Here is a 22,325-nt window from a genome sequence, read left to right on the forward strand (position 1 = left end):
GCAGCCGTCCCGCCCCGCTCCGCCCCGCCACGGACCCTTCCCTTCACGGAGGATCGGGACTCGCTCGCTCTCCCGCCGGCAGCGGCAAGAGCAGCCCCCGCTGCCGCTCCTCCTCCGTCTCCAGCCCACCCTCCACCTCCTTCCTCTTCCTCCGCCAACCCCACCCCTCGCCCCGGGCTGGCCCGGCCGCGGGCTGCCGTGCCGCCCGGGCTCCCTGCCGGCTTCCTCCATCCCCACGCGCCGCGCACACCTCCTCCGCCTGCCCCACCTCCGCCCTCCTCCTGCTGACGTCTGGCTCTGCCCGGCTGAAAACTCCGTGCCGCGGCGGATGCGGCGGCTCTCGGGAGCGCGGCGGCGGCAGCAGCAGCAGCGAAGATGGTGGCCGCTCCGTGCGCCCGGCGGCTGGCGCGGCGCTCCCGCTCGGCGCTGGTTGCGGCGCTCACCGTGCTGCTCCTGCAGACCCTCCTTGTCTGGAATTTCACCTCTCTCGATGCCGGCGAGGAGCAGCGCGGCGGTGCCGCTGGCCGCGAGAAGCGAGACCACGGCGGAGACCAGCGGGTGCACCCGCAGCGCCGCGGACCCGGCGCCCAGTACGGCAAGGCGATGGTAGGAGCGGGCGGGGGCGCTGAGGGAGGTGGTCGGCTCCGCACCGGTCTCACGGCATTTCTCCGAGCTTGTGCGGAGGGGGCTGCCCGGGTGGCGCGGGGAAGTTGGGGCGAAGCGAGACGCGGTCGCCCGGGGTCGCGTCCCCCGCTCCCTGTAGGCGCTAGCGCCGCCGCGCAGGTGCCGTTGTGCGGGTCTGGTCCCGCCGTGCGGGCTGCCACCCGCGGCCGGGGTCTTGCCGCACGTCCAGCGGCCAGGGGCTGCGGATCCCGTCCTGCCCGGCGCTCCTCCGGCACTGCCCGCGGCCGGCGCTCCAGCATCTCCGAACTTCGCTGCCCGATACCTTTCTAAGGGTTTATTTTACTGCTACTTTGTTTCTTCCACATGGAAACCGCACAGGCGCTATTCTTTATTGCACAGCTCTCTCAGGCCCAGTAGGTGACAGGCAATGAAATCTAATGCAAGCAGTTTATTAACCGCTAAAAACTCAAGGATACTGAAACTGCCGCCTTGCCCCATCTCTTACCATTTCCTTTTGCACACTCTCCAGTTTTCATTTAATTGACTCAGGCCTGGAACCGCAGCGGGGTTGCAGAGCTGGCCCTATTGCCAGTTGCATTTTTGCATTTTCTAATAGGCATGTGAAAAAGCAAATGAACAGGTTCTTGGTCAGTTAACGCAAACCTCCGAAATGAGCGTTTATGTGTACGGCATGTAGTATTTTTCAGCTCAAGAGAAGCTTCCTTTGGTTTACATGTAATTCTTTTATCAGTAGGCTTACGTTAACTGTTGCCTCTTAAAGTATACATGCATATTTTTGCCTGGTTCTGTATTTCTGTTTACATCTTGAGAGAGAAAGCAAGAGCTTGGGGCTCAGAGGTGTCTTGCTTTCATAAATGACTGTGTGGGTGCTTCAGCCACGGAAAGGCTGTAGAGGACCCTGCCCCGAGCACACGAGTGCTCCATCAGTGACATTTGGGACAACTTTTCTGAAAGGTAGTACATACCCATCCAGTGTGTGCAGGTCTTGTTGTGCTTTCTAGATGTGAAAATTAACATTTCTGCTTACTGAGTTCAGTTTTTGTCTCTACATGTAACCCTATCTTGGTACTTGCTGTGTTCATAAATGTAACTGCTCAGAGTCCACTGTTTTTTCCTCCAGTACTCAGCTCCCTGCCTCTTTTCCTTTTCTGTCTAGTCTTTATTCTTTTCTCTTTCATTCTCCTCCAGCTTTTTTCCTTGGTCTCCCCACTGTCGGTTATGGAAGGTTGGTGGGTGCCCGGTCCCTGGGCAGGCAGGGGGCCCGGAGGGGGGCTGCATCTGACACTGCAATCCTGCTCCCCAGCTCAAGAGGCTTTCTAGGAAATAACCCTCTTCTGTGGGCTCCAGGGCAGTGTCAGAGTGAGTACTGTTAGCAGTTGTCTTACAAATATCCTGGCACAGCATCTGATTTGCGCCCGGTGTTCTGGAGCAAATGCCAAGTTCAGAGCTGAGAGCTGACTGTTTGTGTGCTGGTGACATGTAGACACAGAATATGATTATTTTGATGCTGGCAGTTATGAGTCATGCCTTTGTGCATACAGATTCGATCGAAGACCTAAAGATGGAGCACTAGGGTTCTGAATAGAAAACGTGTTTTAAAGCACACGCTGAGTGTACCTATTTTCCCCTTGTTACCTAATGACTAGTGTGGATCATATGGGGCTGTCCTACAATGTCTGACATTGGTACTAAAAAAACCAACAATGCTCAAGACAAGTGGCAGCGTGCTTGACAAAGTGCTTTGTCAAGAGGTGATTTGGCAATACTTCTTCAAGATGACTTTATGGTACTTGCGGCTTTGCTTAATCTACACACCGGGGAAGTGGTCACCAGCCTTAAAATTACTTTGTCAGAATAGAAAACCCCACGCTTAAGCATCCGTCTATTGATTAAAATGTGTGCTTGGTGGAGAAGTGAGAGGGAAATTGGATTTGTGCAGATTTCTGCCTTAACAACCTGGCAGTTTGCTTAAATTGGTAGGTGAAGTTCTGAGGCACTCCTGATGTGTAAGTTTGTCTAATCCTACCTATGTTGGCTGTCTCTGTGGCAGGCCTGGTTTTGATTTCAGCAGTTCATGAAGAATATTGCTGTTTAATGCAATTAGACAGTACAGAATTGGTGAAAGAATATTTTTTTCCCCTGTTGCTTTGTTTCCACATTACAATGTGATTTATGTAATATATGAGCAAAGTTACCCTTCTCAGTCCAAGTTTCCCATAGTTTGTGTATGTCAGATTGTTTTGCAACAGTTGAACAAGCTGGCTGGTGTGAATACAGCAGTCCGATTATATCCAAATGTCTTCGGGTTAAGTGCATCTGAGAGACTCTCCAAGGATTTTTTCAAATATTCTTGCATTCTAACAAAAAAAGAATATTAATTTTAATGTGTCTTTGCTCTGTTAATGGAGTGGTGTGTTTTAATACATCTTTGAAGATTGTTTTCTCAAAAGGCAACGAAGTATCTGTGACTTGTCCTTGATCACTTTTTTCACATTTAAGAGTCTTTAACACATGGGCACCCAGCTAACTGCCTTTCTAAGAGCCCTTGTGCTAAATAGTTATGTGGATTTTGGACACTTCAGAAAAGATCAAGCTCCTCAAACCTATGACTGAAAGTTGCTGGATGAGGTTGTGGTGGTTTTATGTATCTAGGATTTTTTCTTTGTCTCTGACCTATGCATAGGACTGAAATGGTGCTGTGTATTTGACTTTAGTGAGCTGGACCTAAGTTAAGTAGTGTGAGGATTTTGTAATTTGTGTCTGTGGGAAAAGAAACCATAATCCTTTGAAACAGGTGTTTAAGAGGTATTTTGATTTTTTTTAAATGCTGTCAGATAAGTGTAATAAGCAATACCATTTGGAAAAGGAAATACCATTGTACTATAGTAAAAAATGTTGCCACTGTACCTGCATGTAGTTGAATATGAATTGCCAGCTTGGCAGGAAGAAACAATTTTGAATTGAGCTATTTTGCAACTGAAAACACTTCTGGGCTGGATTCCCCTGGCCAGCTACATCTGGAGCTTTCATTACTCATAAGCAGTTTCCTGCAGTTGTTCCATATTTAATTAAACCAGCTTCTAGATACCTTTAAAGAAGTATGAAGTGTATTGTTAGCAGTGATTTCAGTGGGTGCTTGCAACCATTTTTGTAGCTGTTCAGCACCCTTTTTACAAGCTTTATTCATTCAGCAAAACTCAAGCATCAAAAGCAAGGAAGAATTAAGCTACCCTCTGAGAATGGGTTGATTTTTATGTAAGGGTCTTTATCTTTGATAAATATAAAAGAGCTTTTTTTTGCAAGAATACCATAAGCATGCTGCTTAATCTCAGGCTGTTTTAATGCAGCCTGCTAGCGATGGTGGAAGGGACTTGCTGGTGGGTGTTGTGTGCTGGGAGCCCAAAAGGTAGGAAGAAGGAATGCAAATTCCTGCTTCAGGGTGGCTGGTGATGAGGGCGATGTGACAGCAGAGCATCTGCCGTGGTCTTAGTTCACACCCAGCATTGCACGGAGGCAGTTGTGTGTTGCAGTGATGTGCTTTTGTTACCCAGCTGTGGCTTCTGCCTTGGTATTAGGCATTGAAGGCAATGTCTATGGGTATGTAATGCTCTGTCATGCCTTAGATTTTCATTGCTGCCTGGTTTACTATAAAGCAAAAATGCCAGTGCATTGCTACTGTGTCAGCTGAGTGAAATACAGTTTTTGCCTGCTGGTGTGGGATCAAAGCATTTCTGTAGTCTAAAATTTTGTGTATTCATTGTAAACAAATGGCGAATTTCTTTCAGCATGCAGCTGTCAACCAAACATAACTATCAATAGCTCAAAATGTTCAAAACTATAAAATGAAAAGAGAGAGTCGTGTGTGTGGGAACAGTAATGATTACCTGTTTTAACTCCAGTCAAAAGTTAATCAAGGAAGGACAGTCCTGAAGATCAATAGTGCCTCCCCTCTTAATTTTCATTTCTGTGGTGGGAAATGTGATATTTCTTCTTCTCTTCCATATGTGGAGAGTGAGACTGGAGCCACTGCTCCTCCATGGGTTCATCAGCTGAAAGTGCTCAAGCAGCCTGTATTTATTCTTGTTTGTTCCTTGTTGTCCTTTCTTCATATCTTTGTTCCTTACCTCTTGGCGATACATGCTGAGCTCCACCAGGTCAAAGAGCAAGAAGCCAAAAGTTATTACAATGTGTGCTTGAGCTTTGTAATACTTGTTGGTTACTGAAGCCAGGAAGGGCATCCAGCTGCTACTCTACTCAGCAGTAACAGTTACAAAAACTGATCAGCTGTAAGTGGAGGAAAAGTATCAGCAACCCTGTAATGCTGAATTGTACAGCAGAAAAAAAACAGTTTCTCTGAAGTCCATCCATCAGATATTTCCTGTTGCCTTTTCCAAATGCTTCCCCAAAGTAAAAACAGTGCAGAAGTCACCTTGTGTATCGAGTAGAAGCCTTGTGTGTTTTCAGGTTTGGAAAAGAGTGTTTTCTTTTGAAGAGTATTTGCCCCCAAATGTTTATATCTGCAGGTAGATTCCCAGTGCTGTTTTGCCAGAAACACACACAACCTGGACCTACACATATCTGGGACCTACCCTTTGCGAGCATCAGTGTATATTATCTGTGTGGGAGGTATTTAACAAGAGGGTTTCAGTACAGTGCCTTCATTAAAGCAGAGCTTTGCACTGGGGTGGTAGCAAGATTGGTATCAAAGCAGTCTGTGCTTTGGGCAAGAAGTTGGGCTACCACTGGAAGATTCACTACAATTTCTGGGTGTTCACTTTACAAAGTTGCACTTAAGCATAAAATGATCTGTTAAAATCCAGAAAACCAGAGATTTCAAGAAAAAAAAATGTTTTACCCCTAATTTATCCTATTGCTTAAATTGGTGAAGGTAGAGGTTCCATATATGATGACACAAGCAGATGGTACCTGTTTAAACATCTTCCCCTTGAAGGAGCTTGTTGATTTAAACATGTGGTCTCAGTTGTCTCATTTCTGAACAGAAGAGATAAGGGCAAAAAGTTTTCAGAAAAATTTCCAGACCTGAAAGGTGCAGAGGAGCTCAATGTGACCTAATCATTTATGTCTTAAGCTTCAGTTCACTGTGAATCAAGCTCTGGAAACCGGGTCCTCATTTGTGTTAGTACACCTGCTGGTCTCAGTGAATCAGCTTAGTTAAGGCACCTTAAGTCGTGAATAAAATTAATGGCATTAAGGTATTACATCTCCAAAAATGATAGATTTCCCAGAGAATGGCTTCATAGTACTGACTTGACCATTAAGTACAGTTTTGCTGGTTAACAGGAGCTTCATCATGCTGCAGTACAGCTTCAATAACAGTTGAAAAGGAGAATGGAGACAACTAATCATCTTGTAACGGGAAAGGTGGGAGACAATACATCTGCAACTAGAAGCTGCATAACGATTTTTACGAAGTCTTAACACTTAACAGGGCGCATGTTAATAAAACAAACAAAGCTTTTCACTAACAGGGAGCTAATGTATGCATTATTTAAGAAGAGTATTAGAACCAGATTAGATTGATGGACTCCTGCAGCAGTTACCTCGTTAAGCATCTTCTCTGTGGGGATGTGGGAAAGTATTATATGGAATGGGTCTGTGTTAATTGGTTATGCCATCGGAAGTCTTTTTCAGGCCACTGGTGTATTTTTGTTGTGTTGGGTTTTTATTCTTTAATGTATGATGGGGTTTTTCAGATGTTCCCTTTGAAAGAGAAGCTTTTTCATTTTATTATTTTTTTTCTTTTAGCAAGGAAAGACCAGCTGTTGTACAGGAGGCATGCAAATCCCATTTACTTCTTGTCAGCCACTGCAAAATGAGTACTTTCAGGTGTAAAAGGCCCTCATTACCTGCCACATGTCTCAGCTGTATTGAGGAATAGTTTTCTAAATATGTCCATGATATGTGATACAGCAGCTTATTAGTGAATAATCAAGGGACAGGAGTACAATGAAAGCATGAAGTGAACTTAATTTGTAGGAACAGCCAAATTATGTAACCTCAAGGATTAATTTTAATCAGATACTTCCTGATTTTTCTTTACAGTGTTAAAATTATATCTGGCATATCACTGGAGCTCTTTAGATGGGATATGATGCCCTGTATTTTTTCTTCTTTTTCTTCTAATTGGGCAGATGCAGGAGCATCCCTGTACCAATACAGGTTGCATCAATGCTGGCATGTAACTACTTGGATTAGTGCAGTTTGAGGAGTAGCACTTCCAAAGGTTTGAATCTGATTTTTAGACTTGGGAACCTCAGTCCCTCTTTTTTTTTTTCTTTTTTTAAAGTAATGGTAGGTCTTTGATGCTGTGCCACAGACTACATGTTGAACAGGAGAGTGCTCTGTGGGAGCAGGGAAAGGCAGAGTCCTGGTTGCCTTCTCCCATCAGTAACCTCTTGATGTCTGTAGCAAAGTGTTTAGAGCCACATTGCTGAAAGCAAAATGTAGTTTTGGGGTTATCAGTTATTGGCTGTCCAGACTAGTCCTCTTTAGTCTGATAATTGTGTTTTCTTGGTGGTTTTTTCTTTCTCTGGAGGAGCCAAGTCCTGGCAGGTTCCAACTTTATTTTGTCCCTTTTAGGTTTGGAGCTGATGATTATGGCTGTCCCCTTTGGAGCACTTAAGCCCGGGCTGAATCTCATAAACAGTGGGGTGCTAAATTCAGGCAGTCTAAGGCGTGAATAGAGAGAGATGAGTACCTTCAGAAGGCAATTCAGCTCATTTGAGGTCTGAATCTCTGCAAAAGCCTCCTCTGCCTCACTGAGGGAAGGGGGCCAAGGCAGTGATGTTCAGATAATGGCCCTGCTGTGGTAGGAATCCATTCCTTCACATACCAGGTCTGTGGTTTCTCTTCCCCAGTCCTCAAGGTGTGCTTAATAAACTTCCCATCTTTCACGGAAGTGGTGTGGGTTTGAAGTAATCAGTCTTTGTGAAATAGTTTGAGATCTTCAGCAAAGACTGGGACCAGCTTGTCAGCTGCCAGGCGTTGGCATAGCTCCGTTAAAGTCAGTACAGACCAGCTGAGGATTCTGGACCCACAAATGCAATTATTGTTATAATAATAGCATCAAACAAGTAATCATTATTTTTACTCTCTCTTTTCATTTCAAAATGAGAAAATGATTTCCTCTTGGATCAGTGAAAGTAATTTACATTATGCACAATAATGGTCTACATGGAAATATAATTATTATTCATTTTTATGGCACCATCTGGGCACTAGAAGCTTTACAGACACATGTGAGGAAAGGTCCCTGCCTTGAAGAGCTTACAGGGTGAATAGCAAGTATAGCTGCTAGTGCTTAACAAGAGTCACAAATGTAACTTGCAATATTACCAGCAGTGACCCGTTCAGCACAGGACTTCCACAAACTCTTCTTCAGTTGATTTCTACTCACAGATCAGAATTCATCTGTGATTGGCACTGTACGGCCTAAGGGTAGGATAAGTCAAAGGATTGACTAGTGTGGATGGATCAAGAAAGAAATCAGGAAGAGGCTAGTATTATAAATTAGCTATCCAGCTGTTTTCAGGCAGGTAAAGGAGATTTCCAGGCTTCACTTGGGAACACAAAGTGGTCTCGAAGCCTGTGTTTCCTGTGGAGTTACTCCCAGGCTTTGCATCAGATTCCAGACTGAACGTTTTAATGAGTTTGAGTAGGAGCTAGATGTGAAGAGACCAGGCTTTTGAATTGTGTGGATATAAAAATTGAGCGACTTGTAATGTTGTTTAAGCTTATATATGGTGTAACCTTGCTGAGTTCAGACTTTTATGTGAAGTACCAAAAGGGTCAGTACAGGACACTTAAGTCATGTGACTTCTTATTTTTAGAGATGATTAGAGGATTCCTCCAAGGGATGAACTATTTATAGCATGTCTATAATTGGCTTCTCTTTTTCTTCATTTTGTTCTTTTTTTTTTTTTTTCTGTTTTGGTGGTAATAAACTGAAATTTCACAATAAATACAATAAATGAGTATCAGTTTAGTAGAAAAAGTTACCTAAAAAGATTTCACACTAGTGTGTGGTTGACTCTGAGGTCATATCTTGAATACTTCCCACATATTTTGTTTTCAAGCTACTGTTCTGTTGCTGTTCTATTATTAGAGAGTAAGTGGGATGCTTATTTAAAACAATTTTACAAAGCTGAACGGCACTGCAAACTTTAACTTGGATTTGGTTGAATGAGTCATGGGCACTCATTTTTACTTCATACTGCAGCTTTTGCTTGTCCTTCAGATGTACTCTTACAGTTATGTTGGTGGAGTCTGAGCATTTTTCTTTGAGTTGGTGCTATTCGCTGCCTTCTTAATGGCGAATTTTGGATTCCATGCTCTCTGAATTTCAGTGGTCTTCTGTTCTTGAAACTCAGCCTGTTTGTAGTTGGCTTTGTTTTTTATAATGGAACTTTTTGATTCAGGAGCAGTTGATTCAGGTGCAGTTTAAATATCTTTTGGGAGAAAAAGCGATAGAAGTCATGTATGTATTGACTAAAATGAAGCAAATTCCCTGAAACTATATTCATCCCATTGACCCTTTTGGGGGAGATGAACAGACAAACCCGAAAAATTACATTTCCATGGCAAATTTTGGGTTCTTCAGAAATATACAGCCACAAGGCATAGTGGTGACTAGTGTCCTTGTCATGGGTTGTTCTGTAAACTTGGCAGGAGGATGACTGGTCAGTCTTGAAGACGAGTCTCACAGCTGCCAGGGGCATCAGTTATCAGAGTAACTGAAGAATGTTTTCCTCAGTCAGGCAGTGTACCTGGAGCTGTACCTGGCTAAAGGAGGGACATCTACTGGTTATGAATATTTCAATTGGACTTCTGTGTAGAAACGGAGTGTTACCAGAGGGGACTGGGGACATCTTGAGCCAGCATGTGAAGAAAAAATAATCTGTTTTCAAGCTAATAGTACCTGGTAGGAAAAAAAAAATACACTCATGAAAAATAGCAGCTTGTTGCCTACAGAGGTACACATTTGGGTAGCTGGAGATAAATTTAGGCACCTAATTATATTGACTTGGATGCCTACAGGCTTGCTTATGCACTTAAAACTTTGTGCCTGACACAGATGTTTAAATATGTAAATACAGATTCAGGTGGCTACCTTAAGGCATGGAAGTTCAGCAACTTGGCCTAAAGTATGTAAAACCCAAGCAAACAAGCAGAAGAGGAGTAAATGTAGTAAACAAAGCTGTTAGTGTGTATGCACCAGGAGAATAATAATGCTTTGCACAGCTACTGTGCCTCAAATTGCTTATGCTTTGGCATTCACTTGAATTGAGTTTAGTCACTCAATTGCATAAATAGCAACTTGGAGGTGCTGTCTGCTAGCAGCATACATGGAGCAGTACCTCAGCAATGAACTAGCTTTTTGGCAGTCTTAGAAGAAAAGATGTGCAAGTCTTCAGTGCAATATTTTGATAAGTCACTGGTTCTTATTAAAATAATAATTATGGTGATAATTATAACTAGTTGGCTCTGACTGAGCTGCTGAGTAGGGGGCGGCGGGAGGAGGATTATGAATATTCTTGTAAAACCATCTGAATCCTGCTCTTTTAGCTCTGTGCATACAGATGAGGATGTTTGTGTCTGTATTTCTGGCACATCATGTGCCAGTAATGGCAGTACCCGTGTGCTGTGTGGCAGCTCATAGGAGGCAGCTGGAAATGCCTGTGCATTCTGCCTTACAGGCTGATCATCATCCCTGTGGTCTTGTTTCTAATAACAGAAATATGATCAAAATAGGTGATAATATTTTACAGCAGTATAGTGATAAAGTGGTGTAAAAAGCTCATGGCTGTCTGGCTTTCTGTAGTTAACAATGTTTGTTGTGTCTGTGCCTTCTTAGCAAGATTGTGTCATCTTGCTCCCAAAAGCCCAGGTCAGGCCCTGTTAATATTGAAACCAAACCAAAGTTTCCATTAGTAGGTAGCACTTAGCTATGATGACACATTCTTGAGCATTTCTAATCTAATTCGGTATTAAACTTTTACAGTAGCCGGGCTGCCACTGCACTACCTCCTGTGCTAAGTGACTGCAAATGATTAATGACTATTTATGAGACAAAGATGGTCTCAAACACCCTCATTTTCCAGACTCTGAACAGTGATTTCCCCTGCTCACCCCCAAGGCCCAGTTATAAAATATTTTTCGTTTTGGTTTCTTTTGAAGCTGATTTTTCTCACCCCTGGATATCTAAGAAAAGCAAACAGCACTGGCTATTGCCTGTCCGTTTGTACAAAGCTGCAGTGTACACCTGGAGTATGAGTTTGGGGTTAGTTGCTCCCCTTGCTTTGGGCTTCAGCAAAATGCCTCATGAAATGGGCAGGAGAGTTCAGGTTTTAAATTGCAAGACAAGTTTCTGTATGGGAAACAGCAGAAAGATAGAAGTCAGCTGTAAAACTCTGTGGGACCTATGGAAGCATCACCAGTTGAAAAATTGGATAAACCTAAATGCATTTATCATGCTTTGAGAGCACAGGCATTTTCTAGAAGTGAATTTCATAGTGTGTGCTCATTTTGAGAGGGAGTTGATGCAGAGAAAGAACATAGGTTTGCATAGCCCAGGTCTTCAGTTCTGTAGTTGTCTTGCAATCCATGGGTTTATGTACATATTTCACACAGTAGAATTCAACCCAAATGTATATTATGTGAAAGTTAGGCTATAAGGTGGGGTTTCTTTTTGTGTTTATACAGCCAAATATATAAGTAAAAAGTGCTTTACTTAATTTTTTTTTTTTTTTGACAAGTTGGACACAGTTACTTAAAGTAGTTTGTTTTTTGTCTGTTTTAGTACCATCACAAGTGTGTCAGACTGAACAACGATCTCATGCTGTCAGGATGTTATCTATAGGGTATTTCATTCTGTAGTTTAAGTCTTTCAGGGGATTTTCACTTTGTAGTTGCACTGATGTAAATTCACAGTAATTCTCATGTCAAGGACCTATGAATGAATGTAATTGCGGAGGAAAACAAGGGTCTTACAGGTCAAAATGTTCTTCAAGGACTCATTTCAGCAACTGATGGAGCATTTTGTTGCTTTTGAAGTGTCACTGTAATTTTGTAATGAGTGTTCAACAGTCACATACTATGTCCTAGATGCTTTCTGTTTGTGGAATGTGTGTTGCTTGGAAGGCGTAAGTGAAAGGAAGCCCTTGAATTTTATTCTGGCCTGGATTGAACTTCTGGGTTGTGTTCCAGTTTAGATACCAGCCCTAGCCAGGCTTTGATCTGAAGTCTGCCACCTAAACAAACCTCCTCAGGGCTTTGAAGCCTTTGGTAGTTAACGAGCAAGGTGTTGTTTGTTTTGCTTATTAGTAAATGTTTGTATATTGTTGTTAGTTTTAACATGGTCTTGTGTATTAAATTCTTCCTTCTTGAACAATTCAGTCCTGCAGAGAATAAGCTCTACTTTGAAGTCACTTGCAGTTATGGCATGGTAGCACAGTTGCTTAATATATTAATGGAATTGGAGAGAATACTACTTCAGGTCTCTAATAGACAGATTGGTAAATAGTAACTCCATTATGCAACGCTGTTTTTCCTTTGAATAATTTGGTATGATTTTGTTCTGTGCTCGCTGTCATTGGTAACCTGTTTTCCTCCTAAGTTATAGTTGTCCAGTTTGGAAGACTGCTTCTGGTTTACTTTAACACTTCTGCAGCATTCACCTGTTTTATGCTGCCTGAAGAGAGCAAAATGGATCCTCAAATGTTTAAATCTGTTGCTATGGTTAGGATGATAGTTCTGTAGCGATGTGGAGATGCTGTAGGTGTTTGAATTATCTCTTTAGTAGAGAGTTAGTGGTTTGGTGGTTTTTGGGTTTCCTCCCCTCCTTGTTTACTAGGGTAAAATGTACTCAGGGCTCGAGTTTTGCAATTCTTAGGCGAACAGAGGCATGCATCCTGGTGCAGCTGAGTTTCTGCATGTTTCTGCTGGCAGTGGTGAAATTATTTAACAATCACCGTCCATTTTTAGTGATTTTAGGGGTGATGAAACTTACAATTTAGGATTTTCTAAAGGCCCATATACAAAGGTTGTGCAATGTTAATGATTTCATCCCATGCTGAATTACTAAATGTTCTCAGGAGGACTCCATGCTGACTTTTGCATTATGCTTGATGCAGGGAAAGACTATGCTGATGGAAGGTTATATCATCTGTGTTGTATTATGCTTTACCTCTGGCACTCAGCTTTTAAGAAGTCATGTGCTTCAGTATGTGTTTACTTCTGAACTTTTGGGCCAGTTTGAAAGGAATGAGTGGGGTTTCTGAATGGGTGTAAGACGTCTGCTTTGTATTCAAGTGGATTACCTGTGTTAGAATTTAAATGTATTGAGTCCTACTTAAGGAGATAACCAATTTACTTGTACATGGTGGTCTGCCTGGGGATCAGCCAGTGTTAGGTTAAACTGCAAACATTTATATTGAAGGACTTTTGTATTCTGATCAGCTTGTACAGTGCGTCAGCTTCAGCTGTTGTTTAACAGTGTTTTTAGTGGCTGGACTCAATGATCTTAAGGGTCTTTTCCAACTTAAATGACCCAGTGAGTCTAACTTTGAAAAGTAAAACAAAATCTCAGAGTCTGGAAGAAAGATGTTGTGTCTAAGGCTGTGTGGCAGCAACTGGATGTAGATTTAACTCCCAGCTTTAGAAGACACTGCTTGTGTGGCCTCCTCATGGAGGAGAATATGAAGGTGGCTGTCTCTGCTTCCTGTTAGTTAATCAGAAGGACTAAATCACTGGATAGTGGGCCTGGTGTGTGTGTAGCTCTTCCTGGCGGACTACAAACACGCATACTGAAGCTGCACTGAATGGCAACGTTTGCCAAATATCCTTGTCAGATTTCCATTTTGGGGGGGGGGGGGGGGGCATGGAGGAAAGGTGACTATCTTTGATAGAACAGACAGCCAGAGAAGTTGAGGGTTTAAAGGGCATTCATAACTGGACAAGTGTCTCATGGGGAATACCATGCAGGTGGTGGTAGAATGTTGGTAGTGGCAGAGTCCCAGAGGATCAAATGTTGTGGTGATGTCAAGGCAGATAGAATCTTTGTGGTGTCCAGGGGTTGATAGCCCATACACCAGGACAGGTATATAAAGGGCTGCGTGGTGACAAGGTACAAGGGCCAGAGCAGCCTGGAGGCAACCAGGTGGGTAAGCAAGGGCTGAGGCGAGAGGGCAGGAGGAAGGCAGGGAGGGGAGGGCTGGGCTGCAGGGCCCAGGCAGGGAGGCCACATGCCCAAGGTGCGGCAGATGGTGGCTGCTCCTCCTTTGACTTCCAGAGCCAGAAGCTCCCACAAGGAGGGGACCAGAACACGGCACGCTCCTGACCTTGGCCATGCAGCCGGACATTTGCCACCTCATGCAAGGGCACAAAGTTAAGTCATGGAGCCTGGCAGAGCCCTGGGCAGGGGCTGCCCATGGTACACCAGTGTGGCTGCAGTGTAGTTTGTTCCCCTACCTTTTGCAGATATGGGCTCAGACAGGGAATAGACCAGCCCATGGTGCACTCCCATCCTCAGTCACACAGCATGAGATTCACTTCTTTCTAGGAAGGACGCTGACACAAAGTTAAGTGTGGCAGAACCCCGGGCAGGGGTTGTGCATGGTGAAAAGAGGTGGCTGCTCTGCAGTTATGTTGCCTTTTACAGCCACAGGCGCGGAACAGGACCGGTTGAGACCACAGCGCACTCTGGTCCTCAGCCACTCAGAGACATTCACTACCTTCTATAAGGACACAGCAGATGCAGGCCCAGACAGCAAATGAGCTGGACCATGGCGCACTCCCGTCCTCAGTCACACAGCATGAGATTCGCTTCATTCTAGGAAGAACGCTGATACAAAGTTAAGTGATCAGTCAGAGCCCCGGGCAGGGGTGGCCCATGTGAACGAGAGTGGCTGCTGCCTTTGCTTGTTGTCCTTCCAATTGCAGCCGCAAGCCATGACCCGGAGTGGACCAGACCATGCTGCACTCCTGTCCTCAGACGCACAGAGGGAGAGACTGGCAGACGAGCTTGTTGACATGCTGTTGGGAAGAATGAGGACATTGACAGTGACAGGACACAGTTGAAAATGTAACTACTTGACCAACACAGGCCCAGATGGACAGGACCAGACCACTGTGTGCTCCCTGCCTTCTCTCAGCAGCTGCTCAACCAGAGATTTCTGTAGCCTTCAACAACAAGGAAGCCACTGACCTAAGGACAAGGAAGTACAGCCAGCCTCAGCCTGCACCTCACTGTGTTCCCTCAGGAGCTGGAGGCCATTGGCAAGGGGAGCTCCGTGCCACTCACCCTCTCTGTGAAATTGACCTGAAATAAATTTTTCTGATTCGTGAGCCATTGGCTGATTCTTCTGCTTTGTGTGGTCTTCGGGGCAAATGTCCTGGGCCTTTTGCTTTTTATCATATGATTATAGAATATTTTAGGTTAGAAGGGACCTTCTAGTCCAATCCCCCTGCCATCTGCAGGGACGCCTTCCACCTAGACCAGGTTGCTTAAAGCCCCATCCAACCTGGCCCTGAACACTGCTAGGGATTGGCCATTCGCAGCTTCTTTGGGTAACCTGTTCCAAAGGCCGCTTTAAGTATTGGAAAGCTGCCATGAGGTCTCCCTGGAGTCAACTTTGTGTTGACTTTCAGTCAAGACTGTACACTTGAAACAGCAAAAATGATGGAGATTCACCTAATCCATATCCTTAAGTAACTGAAAGAGACAGTGGAATTCTAGGTGTTAACAACAGGCATTAAGCATTTAGTGCAATGAGAGGTGTCCTTATGTATCACTCCTGGTTGATGTAAAGCGGCATGCATTTTTCCCAGGAAATAGGGTGTTGTTGGTTGTGATGTCCCAGAGGATAGAATGTTGGTGGGGGTGGTGTCCCAGCACATGGAATGTTGGTGGTGGCCATGTTGTAGCAGATAAAATATTTGTGGTGGCAGTGTCCCAGTGATAGAATGGTGGTGGTGGCTGTGTCCCATCAGATAGAATGGGAAGGGAAGGTGTATTTGAGGAAAAGCATGTTTTTTTTGCCACAGTATCTGTTTTGACTGTTGTACTGTGACTAAGAGCCTGTGTATCCGTGCTTTGCTGTGACAAATTCTCATTGCGATACCAGTGCAAAAGCAGCTGTTTTATACAGCTCCTGTGAGTTAGGTTGTTTGCCCACCATAACCCCATGCAAGTCTCCCAGAAGCAGACAAGTTGTTCTCCTTGTTGCAGTTTCAGAGTAAATTTGAGCCAAAAATTAAACACGACTGTTGACAAAACAGTTGCCAGTCCTTAACCTCCCCAGCTGAGTTGTGCTGGTGTCTTCCTGCCACAAGAGAAGAGGCAGTCTTGTTTCAGCTCTCTGATAGCCTCTGCATTGGTGGGATGGATGGTCCAGGTCCGGACAGTGATGGTAACCACTTACCAGTTAGATTTTGTTACTAGTGTTGTGCCTGGCTTGCCTGGCAGCAGCTGTTTCTGTTTTAGGGCTGTTTGGTGGGAGGGAACCCATGTTCTTTTTTCTGCTGTGTCTATAATCAGGTTAATTTTTTGTGAGCTGCACACATCTGTAGCCTAAAACATGTGCTCAGCCTGGAGGTAGTCGATGAAAAGTGAGGTTTCCCACAGCCTGGTGTTCTCTTGCCGTTAGCAGAAGCTTGTACTGGTGCAGTCTTGCACATTTTAATGATTCAGCACTTGATATTTATGAAGTCCTTTGGTTTGCACAAATGAACATAAATATGAGTATCTTCTGAACATACCTAATGTAATGCAAGCCTAATATTTCTTGTAGGATTTTCAGTCTCCTTAAGTAGTGCTTTCATGTATTTATGAAGGGAAAAAAAACCAACCCCAAAATCTTTCGCTATTCTGGCTGCTGTGTTGTGAGCAGTGAGTCCTCGAGAAGAAGCTTTTCTATTATCCCTAATGCTCTAAAGCTAGCTGAACAAACAAAATGAACATGGATGTTTCCTCACTGGTGATGCAGTTCGTAAGACTACACCACTAAAGACATTACTCAGCTGCAGTTTTTGTGTGCAGTGATCTGTTGACCAAACAATTCAGTCTTACTCCAGAAAACTTCTGCAAAGTTAAATGGGCTTGCTGAATAATGCTTTTTGTGTTAGCAGCTTATTAAGCACTTAATGAATTACCCAGATGTGTTTAAATTAGCCAAATGTCGCAAGGGCACTGTGATGTGCAGCTGAGTTTGTACCCTGTTCCTGGAGGAATGGGCTGAACAGTGAGAACAGGCATTGCCTGCAGTTCTGGGGCAGCTATTTGGCTCATACATGAGTGAAAACACAATCAAAATCAGTGCTGTATAGAAGCCCTTTACAGATGTGTTAATTCTGGCTAAACTCAGGTTGTGCCAATTTTAACAGAAAATTCTTCACACAACAGAAGAGGAATAACTTTGAACTGGTTGCAGTCTGTATTTAGTAATGAGACAGCCCTTTGCTGCTATGCTGACTAGTCTGCCTCCTTGCCTTCTCTGTGCAATTGTTTTCCTTGTTCAGGCATTTTTTTCTGTGAGATTAAGAGCTTTAGTTTGTAGAACAGAGGATGAGGGTGTAGGTGGGATGAGGAAGGCAGAAGCAATGCACAATTCTTCAGTGAACCTGTGCCCCAGCGGTGTATGTGCCCTGGGAGCAGAGGGTGCTTCCAGGATGCCCTGATCTTAGGCAGCATTTCCAGCTCTCCTGGGAAATGAGATGAGGTCACGGTTTGTGTAGTAGAACAGATGTGTGTTGAGGCTTTAAGGCAGGCTTGAGCAGTCTGACCACTTACACCCTGCTTGTAGCTATAGGATCTGCTGTTGTGTTTAAAACCAGTAATTACGAAAAAGAAAGGCTACCTTGTTGGCACGTGTGCAGGGACTGATGTTTTCATAACTGGTTTAGACTGCATTTCAGGCAATTTAGAGGTGTCAGTTGCTATTGGAAGGAAGGTAACTTTAGTCACCTAGCTCATGAACTGTTAGAAATGACCCATGTGGGATGATATCTTAGAGCTGCTGATTTCTGTTACTACTCTATTAACTCTAGTCTTGGTGACTTTGTTGTTGCTCTTATCCCCAACTCTGTTTTCATTGAAAACTTAGTCTTTTATTCCCACATCAGGCTGAGCTTGCTGTAGCTTAAGGCAGTAACACATGGAAACATTCAGTTCCATGTCCAATTGCTGCAGTGTGGCATGGCTGCTCCCCAGGGCCCACATATGTGACTCATTGATTGTACAAGGTTGTCCAGCACTTTGCCAGAGTTGTATCAGAAATGACAGAGGCTTCAACTTCAGCCACCCCTCATCCCACACAGCATGCCTGATTCACCTGCAAGACAGCTCATCACTGGTGCAGAGATGAACTTTCTCTTGGATTGTCCCTCTGTGCACGATGGGAACTTGTTTTCATGTCCATGTGTGTAGTTCCTCTCTGCTGGCATCTTTTTTCTAAAGATCAGTTTTCCCTGCTCCCCCTTTCATTTTTTATTCTCACTGATGTGCATCTTCTGTTTCTCCCTTCCTTTTCTGAACAAAGATTTCTTGTTTCTAAGCATTTGAGTAACACAGTTTTGTTCCCTTTTTGCAGAGACAGACCAACTTTGATCAACAGTGAAAGTAATGGTTGTAGAAATTCACATTGTGCACTTCTTGCATACTCCATGGAGTGTCTTTGGAGCTGGTACTTAGCATATTGCTTCTGGAAGCACGTTTCTGGCATGTAGCTTTTATTTGTGCAGCCAGAGACCTTGGCAAATGCTTCATGCTCAATAGGAACCCACAGACCTTTTAGATACTGAATAGTATAAATCAGGACTTATCAACATGGGAAAGTGGTAGCAAAATAAGCAAAGGTGTATGTTTAACCCTTGCTAGTTTAGTTAATACTAAACTTTGGTTCTGCATGTACGGTGCTGTTCTGTAGGGTTGCTTGATCTACTCCCAGAGTTGTTGAAGTTCAGCTGATGGGTTTAAAGCCACCATATAGGAAACAGCTGAGGGTTAGTTACTCTGGGCAAGTCCTGAGTGCATGACTTGTTCCAAAATAGCAATATTTTTTATCATTTAGTCTTTGTGAATAAAGCAATGATTAATAGAAGTGTTTATCTTCAAAAAAGTTGCAATTTCTAAACATATTTTTCAAGAGTAATTTTAAACTAGTATTTGCATGTTATCCATGAGAGAAACTGTTTGTTTGAACTCTAAATCTGAGTAGAAAAATGACAGTTTTCGGTCTCCCGTGAATATGTTACTGTAGTTTCCTCTGATGACAGCTGGAGGGGTCAGCGGTGACAGGAACTGACACAAACTGGTACTATGAGACAATTTGTGGCTTATGTCGTGCTAAGGTGGGTTTACTTTGCTAGCTGCACCTGTAATGCAGCCTTTGCTTGCTTTGGCTGATTTATAATATCTGACTCTTCATTTTGCACTGATGGCTTTTTTTGCACCATGACTGACATTTCTGACATATGCAGAAAGTCAGTGCAGATCCTGTGCCAACCTTATGCAAAGGTCCTCATCAAACCAAGCTATGAGGTAAAAGCAGAACAATCAGTGCAAAGGAGTTTGTTACTGCTTTCCACTCCAAGGTGAAATTTTATCCTAAAATAGAAAATACACTGGGAAGTCCGCTTTGAAGCCTCTGTAAGCAGAAGTGGAAATATGCATAATGGGGCATATCTTTTTCAGCTGGTTAGAAAAATTAGGTTTGACAATAATGGTGTCTGGAGGAAAATGTGTTAAAGTCAGTATGACTGAAGTCTTAGGGTCCAAAGTAATGTGCTTTAGGAAATAGCTGCTGCATGCATGTTCTTTTAGTCAATCAAAGGGCCACCTGAGAAGGTATGATTATACTTCTGAGGCTGTGGAAAGTACAGGGTGAACTTGCTGCAGAAGCAGGATAAAACGTGCACTTTTCCTCCCCCCACCATTTCCCTGGAAATTGCTTCTTTTACATGCGTATGCCCTTTACCATACCAGCTGCTTTAGGGGAAGCATCTTTCTGTTTTGCTTTTCAATACTATTAGGTTGCCCAGGGAGGTTGTGAATGCTCCATCCCTGGCAGTGTTCAAGACCAGGTTGGACGAGGCCTTGGGTGATATGGTTTAGTGTGGGGTGTCCCTGCCCATGGCAGGGGGGTTGGAACTAGATGATCTTAAGGTCCTTTCCAACCCTAACTATTCTATGATTCTGTGATCCTATGATCCTAATAGGAAAAGGCTGGTGGTTACTGATATAGATGTTAAAAGAGCCACTGGAAACAGGGCATAGCACATTTCTTATATTTTGTGAATGTTGTAAATAAATTTCAGCTTTGTCTGGGTGTGCATCTTCTCAAAGAGTGGTGAGGTTTGTGCACTACAAGGGTGGCTCTTAAAGCAAGACCAGAGGTCTTCCAGAGGTAACTAGAAGTTAGTACAGGTATCACAGGGTAAAGTTCTGTGGCTGGCCGTAGGGGACACATCAGTGCAGGTGGTGTGTTGGAAAGTCAGAGGGCAGACAGAGACAGTGGAGTCTGGGCGTGATGTGAAATACTGTGCCCAAGTACACGTGTGTGTAATTTGTCCACACCACTGAGCAGAAACTTTACCTGGTGCTGTTTGTTAGCTATGCTCAAGGACACTGTGCTGCTTGATACTTCTAACTTTGACCTTTCCTAGATCACTTAGGATTAAACTAAAATGAGAATGTCCACTGTCCTTTAGTGTGCAGTGTCCAGTATGAATTCTCAACTTCTCTGAAGCTGGTGGAAAAAATCCCTATGACTTTGGAGGAGTTAAGATTTCGCCTTAAGGCTTTTGTCCTTTGAGTTATAAATTCCTGGCACAGCTGCAAGACCTGGGATATTTAGTAGTGATTAGTGGTCAGAGTCACCTGGAGCATTTCACCAGTTTGACATTTGTTTTCTAAGCTCTGGTTGATGTTTCCTTTAACATTTCTTACTCAAAATCAAGTTCAGTTTTGAGTCATATTGCCAAAGAGGCATTACAAATTCTGCCCTTATCTAAAGCTGTGTGCCATGACGTGACATTTATAAGATGGTAGATGCATGGGCATGTCTGGGGGTTCTTCTGCCAATGCAAAGCATTTATGGATTTTTCTCACTGCTTATGAAATGCACTTGTCCCAAATATGGCATAAGCAAATACCTTTAGAATAAATGTTTTTTGCTATGCCCCACTTATCAACAAACCAGCCAGCCTTACTTAGATATGCATAGGTACATACATGCATATATCCATATATATGTGTTTATATGTGCAGATTGCTCATGGCCTGTTCAAAAGCTTGAAGGAGGAGATTTCTTGTAGTGTGAAAGAGCTCAAATGGTTAATGCTTTCCCTGAAAAGCAGTAGAGAATCAGTCCCGGTTACTGTACAAAGAGACAGATGCAGGACTTCCATGCTGCATGAAGCAGGTTCAGATTCCCAGTGAATATTGTGCTTTGTTGCGTAGAGGAAGATGAGGACACGACATCTGTAGGGAGCGAATCTTGAGGAAAAACTGCAGCAGGTATTTGTATTTACACAGGGCTCAGGTGTTGGGGAGGATGGGCTGTGTGCAGTTGTGCTGCTCTGACAAACTAGCTGTTTGATTCTTAACAAAATTGTTGCTATTAGTCTTTTGCAGCGCATCCAAAACCTCCTGTCACATTTGATTTCAGGTTAAAGCTGCAAAGCCTTCAGGTTTTTTTTTTAAAGGAACACACTTAAATTTTCTTAGTTTTAGCTGAGGAGTGGTGTCTGCCTGCTACTTCTTTTGTTTCCTTGTTGTAACTTTTCTTCTTGGTGTTTTTTAACAAAACCTGCCAATTAAATTTTGTTTCATATTTGCAACATGACAGACTACATCCTTGGCACAAGTTCTGTGGAGCTGGAACAGAAAGCACAATAAAGGAAAGATCTGGAAAGGAAAGTAGCCTTTATCTAAAACAAATGTTGATAATCTGGTGACCTTTTTAACAGCATAGAAGTGTGATATCTTGTTATTTATTTGCAGTCTCCTTAGTTATTGATGTCATCAGTGGGATCCTACAGTGGGATTCTGCCCATCTCTTGCCATTTCTGTGTTTTTTCCTGCTCAGTGTGTGTTATCAGGAGTTCAGAGCATAAACAGTTTCTGCAAAGGAAAATGAAGTCTTGCTAATCTGCTAGAAGTTATTAAAATACATGATAAAGAGGTGAAGAATTATGAGGCTGCAGTGTAGTAATAAGCATTTCCTTTCCAGGGCCATTGACAAGACATTGCTAGAGAAAATAAATTTTCAGGAAGTGAGGAGCAGCATCCCACCATGACTAGGACTTGCCTGAAAGATTATAAATAAATATTAGAAATAATCCATGTTTATTGTTGCAAAACATCTGTTGAGGGTTTTCTGAGGTCCAAAAACCTGGAATAAGTTTGGTAGGCACTACTGAGAGAGGGTCTGCACACACCTTGGTCTGTGTAACAGATCCTCTATCCTTATGTGCATGAGCCTACTCCAGAGAAACAGTGTACTTTTAAACATCTTACCATTTAAAAACAGCCCACTGTTGCTTCATGGCTTGCCTCTCACCAGGGTAGATGTGCATCCAGGAGCTGCTTTACCCTGAAGTGGTGGTTTCCTGCTGCTGGGAGAGGAAGTGGGCAGCAGAAGTATGGAAGAGGGAGAGTTTTA

The 22,325-nt window shown here is 43.4% G+C and overlaps 1 protein-coding gene across 3 annotated transcripts in view; it reads left to right on the forward strand.

The window, feature by feature from the left end:
* Positions 1-261: 261 nt before the first annotated feature.
* Positions 262-22,325, forward strand: part of XYLT1 (xylosyltransferase 1) — a 192,603-nt gene continuing 170,539 nt past the window's right edge. For all 3 annotated transcript variants that reach the window (XM_057409117.1, XM_057409026.1, XM_057409206.1), the window contains exon 1: positions 262-606. In XM_057409117.1, the coding sequence (XP_057265100.1) occupies positions 376-606 (231 nt within the window). In that variant the 5' untranslated portion in view covers positions 262-375. The remainder of the gene's footprint in view (positions 607-22,325) is intronic.

This window comes from Pezoporus wallicus, unplaced genomic scaffold (assembly GCF_028554395.1).
Source record: "Pezoporus wallicus isolate ANWC-B61680 ecotype Strahan unplaced genomic scaffold, APGP_CSIRO_Pwel_v1 contig_8000, whole genome shotgun sequence".
NCBI classification, from domain to species: domain Eukaryota; kingdom Metazoa; phylum Chordata; class Aves; order Psittaciformes; family Psittacidae; genus Pezoporus; species Pezoporus wallicus.